Genomic DNA, 20,539 nt, shown 5'->3' with positions numbered 1-20,539 from the left:
TAAAAAATATATATTTTAATTTGAATATTAATAGTCTATTTGTGAAAAGTAAATGTTGTGTTTGTGTGTTGGGGTCTGAGAGAAACGCATGGCAAATCAAGTGGGGAAAAAAAAGTTTATTTTACATTCAGCGATAACAAACTTCATGAATTCTTTTTAAGAAATGGTCACAGTAAAAATGTATCAATTGTAGTGTAAAACATTGGCATAAAAACATTCTATAATATGTTTAACACACCTCTACACAATGTCAGCATCAGTTACATTGTGTAAAAATAACAAACTGGATAAACTTTACATTTCCTACTAGAGAAATTGTCACAGCAAAATCAATTGTAGAGTAAAAGAAATCATTGACTTAAAAACATTTGAACTTTTTACACTTTATGCACATCAGCATGTCAGAATCAGTAAACATTCAACCAAAGCAACAGAGAAATTGTCACAGAAAAATAAATTTTATTTTTGGCATTAAAAAAATCTCAGATCATGTCATATTTTCTTCATCCAACTCATCACATTCCTCATAAAGGTTATCACAATCCTCATCACAATGTTCAACAGGCTCAACTGAAGGGGTTTCCACCACTTCTTCTGTAAATTCATAAAAATGTTCCAGTAGGTGTCTTCTAAATGATCTAATAATACTATATGAGTGATGACATCCAACTTGAAAGAACCTGAAAGAACCTTGATGTAGAAAATACATGTACAATTCTTAAGTATAAAATAAGCTCTGATATTAGGCTCTAAAGACCTTTTGCATTTAAAGCAGATGTACCCCATGTTGTTTACACCTAATACCTTAAACTTACATCAAGCACATTCTTGAGGTACTTCTTGAATTTTAGACGAAGTCCAATAACAGGGATAAGCGTGGTCAGCGTGGAGTCGTCTAAAAGGAAGAGTGTCTCTTGGTCAATCTTCTCACCTGTAAAAGAAGTGACATCCAGAACTTGTTATATACTGATGGGGGAAATTACATGCTCTATTGTTAGTAAGTCTGTCATCTGCTAGATGAAAGTAGATACAATGAAACAGACCAAACTAAGGAAATTACAATCATGTAAAAACACTATGGCCACGCACAGACAAAAATTTAAATGATTGATTGTCCACGCTCTAGCAACCATTCAGATCCGATATGAGTGTCCCATGGTTGTCTCAAATTTTTTGCAATATGTGATTTGGTGTATATGGGAGCGTTGAACTTAATGCGTCGCTGTGCAAATCGATAGGTGCATGAGATCGCAATACTCTTTATGATGTCAAACGTGTCAGCACAGATTCTTGAGGATACTCCAGTGTTACCCATACAATGCATTCACTTAATGTCACAAATACATTAATTAATTTGTGTTTGTGACGTCACCAGCGCCACAAGTCTGTCAAAATCCTGTGAACACTGTTCTCAAATCGTAAAAAAAGCTCGGATAGACAAATTCGACAAATGCTAAGTACGTCACCGAGAGGATGCGAATGTATTCAAGTGCTCTCATGGACGCACATCTTAGACTGACAGGGTAGAGAAGAATATGTTGATTAAAAAGTACTTTTCTGGACCTTGACGGGAACAATTAGCATGATGTCTATTAGGTGGTATGGAATATCTCGGATGTGGATCTAAAATATCTTAATTTGTGTTCTGAAGATGCTAGGAGGTCTTAAATAGTGTAATGTGGGTGACAAAACATTACAAAAAAATATTTTTTGGATAAACTATCCCTTTTAATAAAACTTTAACCTTGAATAAAGCAGTGCATTACACTTGCATTGCTATAAACAACACTGTAAAATATTATACATTCACACTTACCTTCAAATGTGGGAAATAACTCGTCAAGTTTCCATTCTCTAAGCTTATTTTTTACATATTCATCCATCTGAAAAAAGTCACAAGACATCTTAGCATTCTAGACACATTCATTTAAATCCTCAATTACGTAAAGTGGCATGTAAATAATAATCTATATTAGATGCAAAACAGTCTAAATGACCATTTTTTAATCAGGCCCCTCCATTTACTTTGCATCTGAACTCTTCATATAACAATTGTGGTCGCTGTCGTTGGATTCCAAGCTTATTCGATACAATCTTTTATAGAAGCATAACGAACTATACCATGCACACAGAACCAGCAGCATGCTAACGTTAGATTTAAAACTTTCAAATCGAAACACTGGCGACTACAAACTTATATTAAATAAATAAATGGTAATGAAGTGAATGTCTGATATATTCAAGAGAAAGCAAAATGAACGTCATGATATAACGTTACGTTAGTTATCTTAATGGGTCTAATCATGTCTGTCTGCTTAAAAGCAGGTTGAACGTTAAAGACAGCTAAAAATATAGTATTTTCTGTGTGAACAAATAAATTGTGATATAATGAATGAATAACTACACGAAAATTTTCGCAAACTGAAAACTTGCTAGGCGGGAAATTATCAGGGCAGCAAGGCCAACCGTATAAATAACTGCAATTATAACAAACGACTTATAATACACCAAAATGTATCTTAAATATAAAGTATACGATTAAGAAATACTAAAGTAATTTTACACCATCTTACCTTTTCTGGCCTAAAGAATTCAACGCCGAGCCTCAGTTCGCGACGTCTCACTTCCCTGAGCAGACTCCGTTTACTAATTGCAAAGGACATCCGCCAACAAAAAATAGTCCTTAAGCCCGAAGCGTTGGGTTTTTAAATTGTCGTCAAGAAAAGAAGACTAAAAGGCTTATTTAAAAAAAATTGTGAAGCGTTTTCATTACATGTCCCAAGAAACTTTACAAGTTCCCTCTCACTTGTGATTTAACCCCCAAAGTTCACCTCAGGCATTTTCACATTTAACGCTATTTCGTTGTTTTTTCCCCAAACACATTTCTGCCAAAAGCCGCAATATTCTGTCAAGCACCGCAAACGGTAGACGGAGTATTATCAACACCGAGGAAACCTTCAGAACCTTTTTAACGTGACGTGCATGCTCTCTTTAACGTCCGCATGTACAACCCAGCACTGTTGGGTTACGGTCACCAACCCAAATTTGGGTCAAATCAACCAGTTTTCGTTACCCAGCGGTCTTAACCCAGCGTTTGGGTTGAAAAAATAACCCAGCAGTTTTTAGAGTGATCAATAATATTTACTGTAACTATATTGTAAAAATAACATGTAATTTGGGATCTTTCATTTTGTTAAATTATTTTTTAAAATTTTCTTTTTCTTAATAAAAGTTTTAAGTTGTTTTGAATAAAAATGAAGAAAATAATTATTTGCTGGAAGCCCTCGACCAGTGGGTTCATGGCGTCCGGAAAATCTGTAGCGGTACCCGCGCTCACAGAAATCCTGTTGTGCCGGCTTGCCCGCGGGCGGCCACAATGAGCCGCGGAGGTGGATCACCCGGGCCGGGAATAAGGAGAACCACGAGCCGTGCCCAGCTTGTCGGTGGTCTTTTGCAAAGTGGACTTGGGTGAGGTGATATCCGCCAGGGAAAAGGCTTAGAGGCAGAAAAGCTCCACCTTGGTCATCCACCGGGGATCGTGTTGTGAGTAGAGGTGTAAGAAGAAGCCGGAGAAGGAGGTGGACGCCTCTTTGGGCCAGGTGATGAAGTGCAACCTCTGGATTTAGCCTTTCGAGGTGTAGAACGGGGGAGATGGCGGCCCTGTGATGAAACCGGGAAATCGATTGATGATTTCGATCCTGAGCTGGATTGATGAGACGCACTCGGCGGGACTGAAAGATTGCGTTTGGCAGATAAGTCGTCAATGATGGGGGTCTCGGACATAGTGTCGGAATGACATTGATGCTAAATCTTAAGAGGTAGAGCAGGTTAGATGGTTTCCCTATTTATAAGCAAGCTCGCTAGGGCTGATTGTGTATGTTGTGGTGGAGGTTACAGATCCAGGATCAGCGTCACCTGGAAAACAACCCGGCAGCTAATGCTGATCACACACACCACTTGCTGATTAGCTGCCGGGCATAAAACCTTCCCAAACACACCATTTTGGGCTCGTTATTTGCACTACTTGTATTAATAAATTCCCCTCCGGGGTTGCTTACACCAGCCGTCTTGTGTCCGTAGTGTCTCTTACATAGTGGTAAGAGACCTCCGAGCCAACGTGTTTTTTTTCTTCTTCTCTCTAACACCGGTATTTCGTCTATCGCAGGAACAACGGACACTCTCTCTCTCTCCGCGGCCAAAATGGAGGAACTCCTGCGCCGACTTACAGAGGTATCAGTCCGCCAGCAGCAGTGCTTTGACCAGCTGGTGGCCAGACAAGAGCGAGCAGACCGGGAGATAGAGCAGCTCCAGGCGACCCCGTCTAGATCTTCGGGACATACGGTCTCTATATATTTGGAAACAGTAACATTTATAGCAGTTGAGGAGCACAGACTATGGTTAAGTTTTGACTTACATGAGGGAGACTTACCGGAGGGAGACATAGTCAACAGGTGCGTAGCGCATTCAAGATGTTGTCGGACAGGAGAGCCGTTCCGATGCTGCTGGGGTGCAGGCTGTCGGGGCGTAAGAGCCTAGGTCGCTCCCAGAACAGATCAAAATTATGAGAAGGCATTACAAGGCGCCGCTCGTTTGCTGAACGCAGGGTTCTTGATGGGGTGTTGGAGTGTAGTAGGGTGTGAAAGTATGCCGGTGCACATCCTCCTTTATTTCAGATATCATATTTCAAAAACTATTTAAATAAGGCACGTCTATATGTCTCTTCCACTCGTCATGTGGTTGCTACATGTGAATATAATAAAATAAACATAATTTTTGCGGTGGTAAAAAAAAAACTTTCACCGTCACCACAGCCCTACGTGTGCTTTACTTCAATTATGTAAAAAGGCTTTTTGGACTTGATCCGGCACCGCAAGATCCGACAGGTGGATGACATCTAAATACCTCTCGACTAATGTAATCAGATACAACCTTTCACTTAAAATTTGTTATTAGTAAATACTAAAATTACCATAAATTATAACAATATTAAATGCTGCAGAAGTAGCCTTTTTTCAATGTTAGTCATAGCTAATACATCAACTAATGTTAACAAATATTGTAGGACTATAGCATTCATTTGTTTCCAGATGGTCTCTGGTTGTGAAAGGTAGTTTAACATATTGTGTGTGTTTTACATAGCCAATATGAAAAAAACAGTTAGAAAAAGTTGATCAATGTAATTTTTTCATTGATTAAATACAGCATCTTCCCTATTGACAATGAAAACCCCGATTGAGGCCCTATGTTACATAAGCCACCTCTCACCTAAACCTCTTCATTAGACACAACTTCATTAGCCCCCCACTGTCCCTCTTTTCCATTGAGATGATTTTTGGCAGTATACCATCTATCCCTCTGTTTCACTTTCAAGCACACACATAATGGCTTAGTGTCTTGGAAAGTTACTGTAACGAAGAAATCACGATTAGGCAAAAGTTGATCATGGTGTGTGAATAGTTGTACAATTGAGAGCAAAGCAACCTATTAGCTTAGTCTGGATTTTGTAGATGAGTATGTCTTTTGGGTCTTTGTCTGTGATTAGCTGAAATTGGTTGATCACAATGCCTCTGTTGACTAGGCTCTCAAAACTTTTTAAATTCCATTGAAAGAATTCCCTCATTAGTTTTCCCACATCGTTTTGTTGGTCAAATGATTGGCTTGGAGACAAAACCTCCTTATGGGCTCTGGCACTCTCTTCTTTCTCACACACTAAACAGTTCACACTAAGCTTTTTAAAGGATTTTTCATTACGCAAGATTGGCTGCTTAGATTTTACCCATGTGCATTTCCAAATGCATTTCATTGCAGGTTTTTAGGATTAACTTTTCACAATACCTCCATCGGTTCCATCAAGGGATGTATTTATGAGCTGTGTTCATAATTTTCCTTTTTAGATTCCGGAGTACCTCTTCAGCAATTTTATCTTGTAATATTATTAATTGGCTGTTGTTCAAGAGCCTGTGTATGCTCATCACATTAAGTTGGAACAGCTCAATTATTCAACTTAAACTCTTAACCACATATCTACATCACTGAAGAATTGTTGGATTGAATTCATGCTTTGACTTTGAGTCTTAATGATTTCTCCAATGGATATCATCCTCAACTTGATAACGCCTGAGTGCTCGCCGACTAACTCTCCAACCAATACCGTAAGTTCATTGAGTGTTTATAAGATTTTAAGTTTTTATTATTTGCAAATAGAATGTAGGCCTGTATGTAAATTATAATTATTATTAATGTTGGTACTCCATTTTTGCCAGTATGAATAATACAGTGCTTCTGGACCAGTGTTTACATCTTGCAAAGTGGTCTACAAATTGAATAAGCATGTATGCACAATCCCTGTTTCATGGGCATTCTGGGCAATTCAGGAGATTCAACTTTTCTTCCACTTTCCTTTTACTCTTTTTCCAATAGGTATTAGAAATGCTAAATTAAATGGTTTGTCAAACACTATTTTATGAACAAAACTGATTTTACTAATTGTTGCTAGAATATTGTGAAACAAGAATCAAAAACAACTTTTGTGCACATTTGATCTAGAATATAAGGGGGCAACCGGGGATCCCAGACATGGATTAACCTAAACCAGGACTAGGTTTTAGTTCAATTATGACATTTAAGTCGTTTTTACAAACATGCCTTACATCTCATCTTCTCCTCCAAGTTCAAAATCGTCCGACGTCGTTGTTTTTACCTTTTAACTCCCTTTTTTTGTAAACAGCGTTTGACTTAGTATTTGCACGTTCAACTTGTAGACACTGACTCTGTGCTTCTGCTTACGTCAAACGTGACCTTTTCTACATAATTACGTATTTAGTGATGTCGTGAACGTGCTTTTTAGAACAGAGCAAGGCGAGCATTTGTGTTTATAAAGCGTAAACATTTATGTTCTTTTTTTAAATGACTGATCGTTTCGCTAGATAAGACCCTTATTCATCATCTGGTATCATTTAAAGTCCTTTGAAGCTGCACTGAAACGTCTAGGTTACGTATGTAACCTCCGTTCCCTGATGGAGGGAACGAGACGTTGTGTCGAACCGACAGATGGGGTTTGACTTCAGAACCTATCATCTTCTGACTATTTTGAAAAGGCCAATGAAATTGGCTAATTCAATTTGCATGCCGGACTCCACCCCCGGATATCCGGGTATAACAGGGAGACGGCATGCTGCATTCATTCACCTTTTGTGCTGAGGAGCCTGAGAGCATCTCTTGACTGCTGCAGCGGGCGGCAAGTGTTGTGGCATGAGGGACACAACGTCTTGTTCCCTCCATCAGGGAGCGGAGGTTACATACGTAAACAAAACGTTCCCTTTCTGTCGGTCTCTCGACATTGTTCCTATGGAAAACGCCACAGCACTATGCCGCGTCACAATATCTAGCGAAGCGACGGTGACTGGCCTAGGCGTGTCAGACGCGGGCGCTAGCACGAAATTGTAACCATCCAGTGGGTTTGGCAGGGTGTCCCAGAGCTTTGGCCAAGATGAGAGGCACCTGCCCTCGGCCACCACAGACGGAGGCCTTGGATCTCTAATGGCGAGAAGCCGTCCAGTACCGTAGGGCCACTGGGGAAGCGCTGTTCCCTGAAGGGGGATATGTGCTACGGAGACCACTTTCCACCGCATGGAGGAATATAGTGGAGACACCAACATGGTCTCGCCCGCAGGGGAGAACTCATGGGAGGTAAGCGCGGACTAAGGTACCGCTAGGTGGATGTCCACCTGGAGGAGGTCATGGGTCACCATGAGGGGGACTATCTCATGAGGAAAACGTCAGACGGAACCACCCTGTTGGGGGGTTACTACGTGTGGGGCACTAGGTCCGGTTAGAGCTATGTGATAACTCAGCTGATACCCGGCCATAGGAGGCAGTGGAAAATGGGGGATACGGAAAATGCTTGTAGGTCCCCTACCCTCTTGATGGAAGCGAGCGCCAGCAGGAGGACCGTCTTCATCGAAAGGTGAGGAAGAGCGGCCTCCTAGGGGCTCGAAGGGGGGCCTCTGAAGGCCCACCAGGACCACATTGAGGTCCCAAGAGGGAACGGAGAGCGGACGGGCCGGATTCAGCCTTCTTGCGCCCCTCAGGAACCTATTGACCAGGTCATGCTGCCCCAGGGGCTTGCCAGCAACTGGTTCGTGATGAGGGGCAATTGCGGCTACATGCACTTTCAGTGTGGACGGGATAGTTTCCTCTCCAGCCTCTCCAGGAAGGACAGCACGTACCCGATCAAGCATTTCCGTGGGTCTTCTCCGCGAGAGAAAACCAGGACGAGAAGAGGCACCACTTAAAGGTGTACAGCCGCCTCGTGGGCCGGGGCCCTTGCCTGTGTAATGGTCTCTACCACCGCAGGGGGCAGACCACTCAGGGTCTCCTCGTCCCATCCAGAAGCCAGACATGGAGGTCCCAGAGGTCTGGTCTCGGATGCCACAACGTGCCCTTCCCCTGCAACGTCAGAGGAATCGGCCAGGGGGGAGTTGTCGTCAAGAGCATTAGCTCCAAGAACCAAGTCCGGTTGGGCCAGTAAGGCGCAACTACTCAGACTTGATGCTCCTCTTCCCTGACCTTGCACAGGACTTCCGCTTGTCCCGTGGCCAGCTGTGCGCTAGGGTATCTGTGCCAAGGGGGCCCTCGGTCAGGGAGTACCAAAGCGGTGGTGTCCAGGGAGGCAAACAGGTCCACCTGTGCCTGCTCGAGCCGCACCCAAATGAGCTGAACTGCGCGGGGGTAGAGTCGCCACTCTCTCCGAGGCGTCGGCTGTCTGGTTCAGGTCGCCCGGGATGTGTGTGGCACGCAGGGACTTCGTCACCTGTTGACTCCACAGGAGGAGGCGTCGGGCGAGTTGCGTTAACTGCCGTAGAACAGCTAACAACTCTTGGCAATTGAATGCCAGCGCAGGTGGGGGCCCGTCCACCGACCCGATACTGCTTGCCCGTTGCACACGTCTGTTGACACCATGACTCGCCTCGAGACCTGCCCGAGAGGGACTCCGGCCCGTAAAAAAGGTAATTGAAGACCAGGGGGTTAGGATGCGATGGCAGAGGGACGATACGCTTGCTGCCTGTGTGCCACGCTCTCCAGGGAACTCGTCTCTGTAGCCAGTGCTGGAGCGGTCTCATGTGCATCAACACGAGGGGAACCACCCCTGCCGAGGATTCCATGTGCCCCAGGAGCCTCTGAAATAGTTTCAAGGGGACCGCTGGTTGCTGTCTGAGAAGGCTCAAACAGTTCAGCACTGACTGTGCGCGCTCTAGTGTGAGTCGTGCCGTCATGGAGACAGAGTCGAGTTCCATACCGAGAAAAAAAATGGAGCTCTGCGCCGGGGAGAGCTGGCTCTTCTCTCGGTTGACCCCTAATCCCAATCGTTCGAGGTGCCGGAGCACCAAGTCCCTGTGTGTACACAACAGATCTCGCAAGTGTGCCAAGACAAGACAGTCGTCGAGATAGTTGAGTACCCGCACACCTCTCTCCCTGAGGGGAGCGAGGGCGGCTTCCACAACCTTTGTAAAGGCCCGTGAAGACAGGGACAGGCCGAATGGGAGAACCCTGTACTGATATGCCCGTCCCTCGAAAGCGAACCGTAGAAACGGCCGATGACGAGGTAGAATCGAGACATGAAAGTATGAGTCCTTCAGGTCGATGGCTTCGAACCAATCCTGACGTCTGCCAGACGTCAAGATGCGCCTCTGCGTGAGCATCCTGAACAGCAGCTTCTGCAGGTGCTTGTTCAGGGTACGCAGATCGAGAATAGGGCGCAACCCTCCGCCTTTCTTGGGGACGACGAAGTACGGGATGTAAAACCTGCTGGACATCTCGGCCGGGGGGACAGGCAATCTCGGCCCGTAGTACAGGTGCATCTCTGCCTCTGCCTCTGCTGAGGTGAAGAGGATGCCCCGGCGAATTGGATCGCATAGCCGAGACGGACCGTATTCTGTAGCCACCGTAATGGCTTGGAAAGTGCTACCCCTTCCGCGGCGGCTGATGAGACGGCGGACCTTTCCTAGACGTCTTCCTCCGGGGGGCTGCCTGAGGAGGGGCGCCGTAACCGGGGACGACGACAAAGGCGGCCGGGGCTGTTTAGGAGCAGACCCCGAACGGGACCTCGACAGCCGGAAGGCGCCCGTCCCGCGGTGGCGCTCACCAAACAGCCCACCCTGTGAGATGGGAGCATCGAGAAAGCGGACCTTCTCTGCGTTTTTGTCTATCATATCGATGGTATCATGAAACAGTGATTCTGAAATAGCTTACTCTATCCATTGCCAGAAAATTTTATCTACGACATATTTTGATTGGATTGGATTCAATTTATTGTCATTACACACATACAAGTACAGTGCAACGAAATGTATTTCAGTGATGTAGACCTATGTGTAACAGAAGAGGCAAAAAAATGTTTGTTCACAGTATTTGTATTTATTCAAGACACTAGTGATGCTTGACTGCATGATAGACTTTACAAAGCTCTGCAGCAGAGATTTTGTCATCCTCAGGTGATGTTGAGTCTCGAAAATAAGACCTAAGGGAAGACGTACCAGCAGCTCATCGGTAACCTTTATGTTTTTCAGTGCTGGCATGTCGGTCAATGGCAGCTTTCCCTTTACTACTAACGTCCACTTCATAGTGAAATAGTGTGCAAAATCCATGGAAAGCATCTACTGATTTTTTATATGAATTCATGGCCTTTTGTCCATTCCCGATTAAATGATGTCTGACGTTTCGGCATGTTAACGTTATGATGTGACATAGCCAGCACATGGACTCCACCTCCACGTCGTGGAGGCTTGTTTACATTTTTAACCAATTATATATCAGATATTTATTTGACACCTCTTTCAGCCAATTATTTGTTTGACCGGAGATCTTACGTCGTCAGACGCTATGCTGCTGCGTCCCTATAAGGTTTTAGAGCGCGTTTTTTAAGGCTGATTCAGCGCAACCCCGAAAAGGAGGACAAATGAGTGTCCGGCTTGACGCTGCTCCGTTTGACGTTTCTTCCTGTAGATTTACTTACCTGTTTTAAATTACCTGTTTATCTGTGGATTTGCTTTCCTTTGGAGGATTTATGTTTTTACCTGTGTATTTACTTGCCTGGATTGGATTACCTGTGGATTTACTTGCCTGTTGTGGAAATACTCACCTATTGTGTGTGTGAAACAGTGTTAAAAAAGTATGTATACTGTTGGTATATTGTTGGTATGCTAATAGTTTAAGAGTTTAATACTTCATATCAGACTAAAATATTTTTGTTGAAGCATACCATAATGGCGTTACCTACAGTACCTACTTTGTACACCTTTGTATGTGGCCTAAATGAATAGTTCCCCCAGCGTTTCTTTTTTCTTTTAACATTCTAAGCAGATGTATTTAATTCTGTTTTTTAAATATTAAACATGTTTAAAGTGCTATAATCGGGTCTTGATCCTAGAGATCTCAACAAGGCTATAAAACGAGAACATTACAAACTACCAACGAGAGAAGAGATCATGTCCTAGTTTGCTGTAGCTAAGTGGTCCAGTAAGCTGGATGCATCTTCTGGCTTTTGGCAAATTAAGCTTGATTGTGTACCTTCAATACACCAGAAGGCAGATACCATTTTCTTCATTTACCGTATGGCCTTTTGTCAGCGCTAGAGGTTTATCACAAAACAATCCACATGATTTTTGAGCACTTACAGGGTATTGAGACAATGATGGATGACATAATTGTGTGTGGTTGGAGCCGTCAGGAACATGATGCATGGTTCAGATGGGTCTTGGATCTAATAAGAAAGTCCAATTTAAAACTAAACAGAGAAAAATGTGAGTTTGCAGTCAAGAGCTTGACTTTTGTGGGAGAACATTATACAATTTTCATTGTTACAAAGCAGCTGTACAAGAAAACATATTGACTATAAGCAAAACATATAAGGTTATGCAAGTCAAAACTAAAAACGTGAAAACACAGAAGTCAGACACAGAGACACAGATTCATACACACCCACACACACACACAACAACACACACACAAATGTGCAGACACACACGCACACACACACACAGGGGCCATCACCTAGAACCACACAGATAAGGAGAGGGAAACACAGGTCAAATATCAAACAGACTATAAATTCCTATTTGCAGTGTTAATTAAATAAAACTTTAAAATTCTAGCAGCCCCCCCCCGGCCAGGCAAACACTTCTAAACAGTATGCAAACGGTGGCGAGGAACCTAAAACTTCATTGTAGGAGAAATCGTCCATGATCCCCATCACTTGTGTGCACGGGGATACTTGGGAGGCCCCCGCCTACCGAGTCACCGTAGCCACACGACAAGGTTCCTGGGTACTGGAGGTGGGGATTGTGGAGGACCTACCGGTCCCGGTATTACTAGGCTGAGACTACCCGGGTTTTGAGCAGCTGATGGCCACATCTATCAGGCCCAGCTATCGTGGAGGCCACCGTCGACAACAACCCCGGCCTAGGACAAGGAACGCCGCCCGGCACTAATGGCTACGGAGAGCAAACGGGAGGGTGACATTTCGCAGAGGCCCAGCGCGCCCAACGGAGGCTGTATGACTGGCTCGCCCAAAGCAACCTTCCAAAGGATGATGGACATCCTCCTAAGGCCCCATCAAGTGTATGCAGCGGTCTACATAGACGATCTGGTCATCCACTCGGAAAGCTGGGGGAACACTTTGATAGACTGAGGAGAGTGCTTATCGAGCTGAAAAGAGCAGGGCTAGTCGCAAACCCACGGAAGTGTCACCTGGGGCTCGACGAAGCTCAGTACCTGGGTTTCCGTGTGGGAAGGGGTTTAATCCAACCCCAGGATTGCCGACGGTCTGTCGAGGATGTGGTCAGGTTGGACGTCCCAGTCAGGTAAGAAAAAACTCCTCCCCTACAGTCACAGCCATCAAGCAGCAGGACGTCCCGCCATTACAAGTCGACGCTTGGGGGGGATGTGGCGAGTCACCCCTAGCGCAATCAGTGTCGCCATGGCAACCAAGGGAGGGAACGAGGCACAGCTGTTGGTCGTCAGAAAGTCATCTAGAGCGGCATAAAAGCCGGTTTCACAGACAACACGGCGAGCTACAACTCCATGGCAATAGCTTGTCTAACGTTGCTTTCTCCTGTTCTTGTAACCAGGTTCAGACTGCTGACGACCGACAGAGGCCGCGTACCCACGCATCCCGCAGCAATACCCCACACGGAACTGCACGGACACGAGGGATTACACGGACATGAGGGTTTGCACGGACAAGGAGGTTTATTTGACACAAGGATTACACAGAAGCACGGGACATCACGGAGACGGGGATCGGCGAGGAGCACGGCTCAGCACCCCACACCGTAAACCCGGAAGCACCGACACTGTACCTCTATATCTATTGTTTTCATCACCGGCTGTTGGCTGAGCCTTTTAATCATTTCCCCTCCGGGACGTTAAAAAGCAAAAAAGAGCCCCTTGTCAGAGAGCCCCATCTCGACCCGTTTCGAATCTACCTTTCATATCTAAAGTTCTGGAAAAAGTAGTTTTAACTCAGTTATGTTCCTTCCTCCAAAGAAAAAATCACATCAATGAAGATTTCCAGTCTGGATTTGGAGGACATCACGGTGCAAAGACTGCTTTAATCTGTTTATGGCGTCTGACCAAGGTTGTATCTCCTTATTGGTGCTGCTAGATCTTGGTGCTGCATTCGACACCATTGGCCACTGCACGCTCCTACATAGACTCGAAGATTGTGTCGGTATTGGGGGAGTAGCTTTGAAATGGCTTAGATCTTATTTATTTGACCGTTTTCAATATGTAGCAATAAACAAGGGGGTGTCACGCAAATCGCAAGTCCAGTGCGGTTTACCACAGGGCACAGTCTCAGGCCTTTGCTCTTCACCTTATACATGCTACCTCTAGGATATATAATAAAGTGACACAGAGTTAGCTTTCACTGTTATGCTGATGATACTCAACTTTATATTTCCTCGAAGCCTCATGAAACACAGCAATTCTATCAAATAGTGGAATGCATAGTCGATATAAAAAAGTGGATGAGTAACAATTTCTTATTACTGAACTCAGACAAAACTGAAGTGTTACTTATTGGACCGAAAACCGCCCTACGTAACATCCAGGAGTGCTTCTTAGCTATTAGTGAATGTTCCATAAACTCATCATCTTCAGCAAAGAGTCTTGGCGTTTTATTCGATAGTACTCTGTCATTTGAGAAACCGCCAACACCTGTAAAATGGTGTTTTTCCATCTTAAAAATATATCTAAACTACGTCATAGGCTGTCACAATCAGATGCAGAGATGCTGGTTCATGCCTTAATGACATCAAGACTAGATTACTGTAGTGAACTATTGGGTGGTTGCCCTGCACGCCTGTTGCAGGAACTTCAGCTGGTCCAAAATGCGGCAGCTCAAGATCTTACACGTACAAAAAAGTATGAGCATATTAGCCCGGTTCTGTCAACCTTGCACTGGTTACTTATAAAGCAATGCATTAACTTTAAAATCTTGCTTATTGCCTTTAAAGCCCTACATGGTTTAGCTCCTCACTACTTGAGTGAACTTCTCTCAAATTACAGTCCTTCACGTGCACTTCGCTCTCAGGCGTCTGGTCAGTTGGTAATACCTAGAATTTCAAAATCAAGTGCAGGCTGCAGATCCTTTTCCTACCTAGCGCCTACATTTTGGAACAGTCTTCCCTGCACTGTCCAGGAGGCAGACACACTCTGTCAGTTTAAATCTAGACTTAAGGTTTCCCTCTGAGGTTTTTTTTCCCCTCCAATGGAGTTTTGGGTTCCTCGCCACCGTTTGCATACTGTTTTGCACTGGCTGGGGGGGCTGCTAGAATTTTATAGTTTTATTTAATTAACACTGCATAAAGGAATTTATAGTCTGTCTGATATTTTACCTGTGTTTTGACTTGCATAACGTATAACAATAATGCTTTATGTACAGCTGCTTTGTAACAATGAAAATTGTCAAAAGTCCTATATAAATAAAGCTGACTTGACTTGACTGACGTGTCTGCTTATGGACTAGGTGCTGTCTTCACACAAATTGGCACTGATGGTCAAGAACATACTGTTGCTTTCACATCCAGAACACTCACCTCAGCTGAACAGAAATACTCCTGTTGAAAAGGAGGCTCTGGCGTGTGTCTGGGCAGTGGAAAAATGGAGAACGTACTTGTGGGGTTGCAGATACACTTTGCAGACTGCCCATCAAGCGTTAACGACACTGCTGACCACAAAAGGGACTGATAGAGCTGGTATGCGCATTGCTCGGTGGCTCTGTTTCGACTACATAGTTGAGTATCGTGCTGAATCTGAGAACTTTAATGCATTTACATTTATTCATTTGCCAGACGCTTTTATCCAAAGCGACTTATAAGTAGTTTTTTACAGTGGCACATTACTGCACAGCAATCAGGAGTAAGGTGTCTTGCTCAAGGGCCCTTCAGTCATTACCTGCTGGAAAAGTGTGCATTAAAAAGTCTTTACATGTACCAAAAGCTTATCCAAAGTTCACTCCTCCAATTAAGGTCAGGAAGAAAGTTGGTCCCTACACTTACCTCTTGGATGATGGAAAAAAGTGGCATGCATCGTGTCTTGCACCCGTGCCAATGAGAGAGCTGGATAATGGAATGAAAACGATTCAGCCAATGCTGAAAACGTGATGCCCTCTCATGTTCTATTGTCTGGAAATTCAGTGTCTTCTGATACTGGTTCAAGAGAACAACGTAAAAAAGATGTGAGTCAGGTTGGCTAAAGGATTATTTCTTGTGTTGCTTCATGTGATTCATTATGGGTGACATTGTTGTTGCATGGCAGATTTGCTGTTCTTGATTCTGTTCCCTTCACTATAATGGGATTATGTGGCATTTAATCCAGACACTCTTGTTAGACTTGGATACTGCTGTAACCGGAAAATCATTTACCCTGCGTGGAACGATGCAGAAGTGAAAAACCTGGACACCTGGGAAACACTACATATCCATTGGGTCAACACCCCTGACGGGAGAGGGGTGGTGTGCGCAGAAACTCATTAACATTTTAGAAGACATACACCAAAGGGTTGCTGTGAGTATAGGTGTTTTTGACAAGGCTCTCGTTTACACAACCATTGAGTGTTTTTCAACAAATACGTATGTTACAGATATTTCATGAAGACCTTAATAAATCATGGTAAATTGTTGAAAATGTTCATCCGATGAGCCTCTCGTTCCTAGTATAGCTTTCCTCCTCTGTCTCATTACCCACAACTACCCATTGTTATCTCCTTTTTTAGTCTCCCTATATAATGCCCTCTTGTCTATTGTCTTGTGCTCGTTCGTTGTACATGTTCCCTTACCTGTACCTGTTTCCATGTAGTGTTCCTCAGCCGTGTCTTTTCTGGAAATTACCTTGCTCCTTGTTTTGATGTTTAGTAAGTCTTAGTTATTATAGCTTTTAGTATTTGTCTTTTGTTTTATGCCCCCTCGTGGGAAGTCTTTGTTTACTGTTTTTGTATCGTGCCTCAGTTCAGTTTCCCCCCCCATCGTGGGTGTATTATTTGTAATTTGCATTTATTATTTATTAAATCCTGTTTAACCCCTTCATCGTCGCTGCCTGCAATTGGGTTCTCCTACCACATTCGTGACAGAACGAACAAGCGAAAACAGAACCCAGCGGCAGCATGGACACTGACCGTTCTAGCCTGGCCCGTCACCTCTGCAGTCTTCGACAGGGAAGTGAGACTGTGGACGAGTATGTGGAGAGATTCCTTGACATTGCCGAGCAAGGCGTCTTCAGGGAGGAGCTGGCGGTGCTGTTCAACACCTGTCTCAGAGAGCCACTCTCTCGCTCGGAGATGAGGGCGATGAGGCCGTTGGATTTCGACGCCGTGTGGATAACTGCCGCCGCTCGTTCGAAGTCCGCGACCTCATTGAACGCCCTTTACTCATCTCCGCTGTTAGCGATACCCGAGAGTGGTCCCCTGCAGATCGGTGTTGTGGGCATCGCCACGCACCACTCTCCAGCCTCTCCACAACCGCCCAGTCTCACTGGCAAGCGGAGGAGATGGGAATCCTGGGGGTCCTCATCCGAGGGCCTCCAATCCTGAGCCGCCTGTCCCATTCTCGTTGTTCCTGCAGCCGGCCACCAGGCGGGTGGGCTTGGCTGAAGAAGAAGAGGCAACGGAGGGTGGCTCGGATTTCGGTGGTCCCGAGTCCGATGGTCCCGAGTCCGGTGTCAAGTCCTACACCCAGTCCTGCCCAGCCGGCCTTCCAGCCGGTGTCAAGTCCTGCACCCAGTCCTGCCCAGCCGGCCTTCCAGCCGGTGTCAAGTCCTGCACCCAGTCCTGCCCAGCCGGCCTTCCAGCCGGTGTCAAGTCCTGCACCCAGTCATGCCCAGCCGGCCTTCCAGCCGGTGTCTCAGCCGGGGACTCCCAGAGCCTCCGGGACTCTGCGCTCTTGCGCGCCTCCCCCCAGGGTACCCCTGCTAAGTCCCCCAGGACCCCACGCTCTCGAGCGTCTCCAGGGACTAAGACTGCTCCTCCCTGTACCAACCCCTTTGGACTTCCTCACATGAACTCTTGTTTTGCCAAACCCCCCCTCCCATGTTTGTTGTTTTTATTGTCCCACCCTAATCCATTTATTGTTCTTGCTTGTCTGCCCCTAGTTTTTTTTACCATGTTTTGTTGGATGTTGTCTGTTTCCCAGTCAGTCTTGTCTCGTTAGTCTGCTCCCTTGGTGAAAGCCAGGAGAAGTTCATTAAGGGGGGGGATTCTGTCATGATTCTGCCTTCTCCTGTCTTGATTTTCTGGTCTAGGGGCAGAATCATGACAGACCCACGTGTTTTATGTGGAGAGAAACATATTATTGTCAATCAGGACATAATATGGGCTCTCTTTAGTCTCGTCATTTGGCCCCGCACCTCTCGTTCCTAGTATAGCTTTCCTCCTGTGTCTCATTACCCACACCTGCCCATTGTTATCTCCTTTGTTTGTCTCCCTATATAATGCCCTCTTGTCTATTGTCTTGTGCTCGTTCGTTGTACATGTTCCCTTGCCTTTACCTGTTTCCATGTCGTGTTCCTCAGCCGTGTCTTTTCTGGAAATTACCTTGCTCCTTGTTTTGATGCATGTTAAGTAAGTCTTAGTTATTATAGCTTTTAGTACTTGTCTTTTGTTTTATGCCCCCTCGTGGGAAGTCTTTGTTTACTGTTTTTGTATCGTGGCTCAGTTCAGTTTTACCCCCATCGTGGGTGTATTATTTGTAATTTGCATTTATTATTTATTAAATCCTGTTTAACCCCTTCATCGTAGCTGCCTGCAATTGGGTTCTCCTACCACATTCGTGACATCAGCACAACCTCTCCATCCAACTAGGTTCATCAACCATTACTCCTTCCAGAACGGCCAGAAACCTGGGAGTGGTAATTGATGATCAGCTGAACTTCAGAGATCATGTTGCCAGCACCACCCAATATTAGGAAAATTAGACCTTTCCTGTCTAAGCATGCTATGCAAGTTCTTGTCCAGGCTCTTGTCTTGTCCAGACTGGACTGTTGCAATGCTCTACTGGCTGGTCTTCAAGCTTGTACATCCAGACATAATGTTTTAATTAATTTAGTTTAAATCCCTGATTTGCGTTGGGTCCCGCGGTATCCCAATCCTTTAATGAAAAATAAATTATTTATTGAATGGGTTCTGTAATTTGGTAACATGTAGAGAAACTGTATAGTACATTGACATCTAGCGGTTGAGTTTGTTATCCAAGTCTAAATTTTAAATAATGGAGAGACAAGTTTAGCCAAGTAACTTCTCTGTTTCTTTTGCTTGTTATCAGAAATAATCTACAGGTACTCCATTGTTTTGGAATGTGTACTGGAAGTTAACTGCAGCCCACAAACACGCGCATGCACAGAGATAGGGATGATGCAATTTTAATGCTCCACGCTGCATCACGCCGGGGGCGGAGCTTAACCGAACACTGAAATTTCAAAACAAATTTGGGAAATTCGGGATACCTAAACCGGTGGAGCAGCATGCTTTCCTGCCGAACGCATTAGAATTATATATGAAGAGCTCATTTTACTGGAGACCTCCAGCAGAATGCACTGGGAGCAAGTGCTATGGGTGAGAAATGGTAAAGTGAGATGAAGATCTACAGTTTTCTCTGTAATCTCAGCTTGCACAGTCATTTATAACAGTTTATGTTATAGGTTGTATTATAGCGCTATCAGTTTGAAATTATTAGTCAATGTTTTATTGAATGTTGTGGTTTGAGATCATTCATGATTTGTGCGTTTTTGTCATTTGAGAGTGAGATTTGTACCAGATAGCAAATGCATCTGTGGGATGCCTGCTAAAGATCTGGAGGTCTGGAAAACATATGCTGTGCGAAAATCTGATAAACATCTTAGAGCAGTTTTACATACATTCTAAACCATAATTACAACAACTTCTTACAGACTTTTCTCAGGTGTCCATATGACAGCAGATGCCTCATAGAAGTATTGCAGATGAGCAAACAATTTAAAAATGCGACAAATTGCAGAGACAATATGTATAAATGCAGATATCTTAGATGTCTGCCAAATGTATGTGTATGTATATTCTTTTTATCAGCGTGCTGCACATGCTCTTTTTTTGTAGTCCTTTAAAAGTTTAATGTATGTTTGTTACATTTTTACCGTAAAAAAAACAAGACTGAGAAACACATCAATAGTACTTGAAACGTTTGTGAAATCATGAAGAATATATGTTTATAGATGAGCATTGTTACTTGGATGTTGACCTTTAATATCCTCTGTCTGCATACATGCTGATTGTCTGAGTGGGTGACTGCTTCATTGTGTTAGTAAAAAGACATGGAAAGACATTTCCAAAATGCCCAAATTGCTTCCTTTTGCCCTTTTCTATTTGTTGGCCCTCGCTGATTCCTTTTGCCTTTTCTCTTCAATGCTGGATCTAGATTGAGAGGCTGGATGGCAGTCTCGCTCAAGCTGCTCTCTCTGGATCATTTGAGGATGATGATTCATTGGTGGGGTCAGAGGAAGGCAATCTTGATCCCCAGCGCACACAGCAGGCGATTGCGCAACTGCAGCAGAAGATTTTAAAACTAAAAGAGCAGCTGCGCATCGAGCAGGCAGCTCGTGATGACAACGTGGCCGAATACCTCAAACTGGCCAGCAGTGCCAATGACAAGCAGCAGAGCATCCGTATTAAACAGGTGTAGTTAAGTTATTTGTCTTTATTTATTGTGTCTGTTGTCTCTTAGACATCTTTTATTTGCTCTGTTGTGTAACCTTATTTTCTGGGTCAAAATTGGTCTTCGGTGGTGGCTGACAAACATAGTCATCCATACACAGTTAAATGTACCCTGCACTTGAATTGCAAGTCCAATTCTGACAATAATGGTTATATAATGGGTATGAAATATTGTGACACATATGACCTGTCACTCTCACTTCATCCTTCTTTCTTGAACTCTTTGCAAAAAAGCTGTGATTTTTCCACTGGCCTTTATTGATTTTTATTTACTAGACTTAATAATTATCCCTTATGTTC

At 44.3% G+C, this 20,539-nt stretch overlaps 1 protein-coding gene across 1 annotated transcript in view; it reads left to right on the top strand.

Moving 5' to 3' along the window:
- The first annotated feature begins 5,689 nt into the window (after nucleotides 1-5,689).
- The window catches only part of tmcc1a (transmembrane and coiled-coil domain family 1a), a 50,308-nt gene continuing 35,458 nt past the window's right edge, over nucleotides 5,690-20,539 (top strand). The window contains exons 1-2 of the mRNA XM_079467239.1: nucleotides 5,690-6,152; nucleotides 19,944-20,201. Coding sequence (XP_079323365.1) covers nucleotides 6,078-6,152; nucleotides 19,944-20,201 — 333 coding nt within the window. The 5' untranslated portion in view covers nucleotides 5,690-6,077. The remainder of the gene's footprint in view (nucleotides 6,153-19,943; nucleotides 20,202-20,539) is intronic.

This window comes from Barbatula barbatula, assembly GCF_947034865.1.
Source record: "Barbatula barbatula genome assembly, chromosome: 11".
Taxonomy (NCBI): domain Eukaryota; kingdom Metazoa; phylum Chordata; class Actinopteri; order Cypriniformes; family Nemacheilidae; genus Barbatula; species Barbatula barbatula.
The sequence above is the reverse complement of the archived record's forward strand: the minus strand, read 5'-3'. Positions and strand labels throughout refer to the sequence as shown.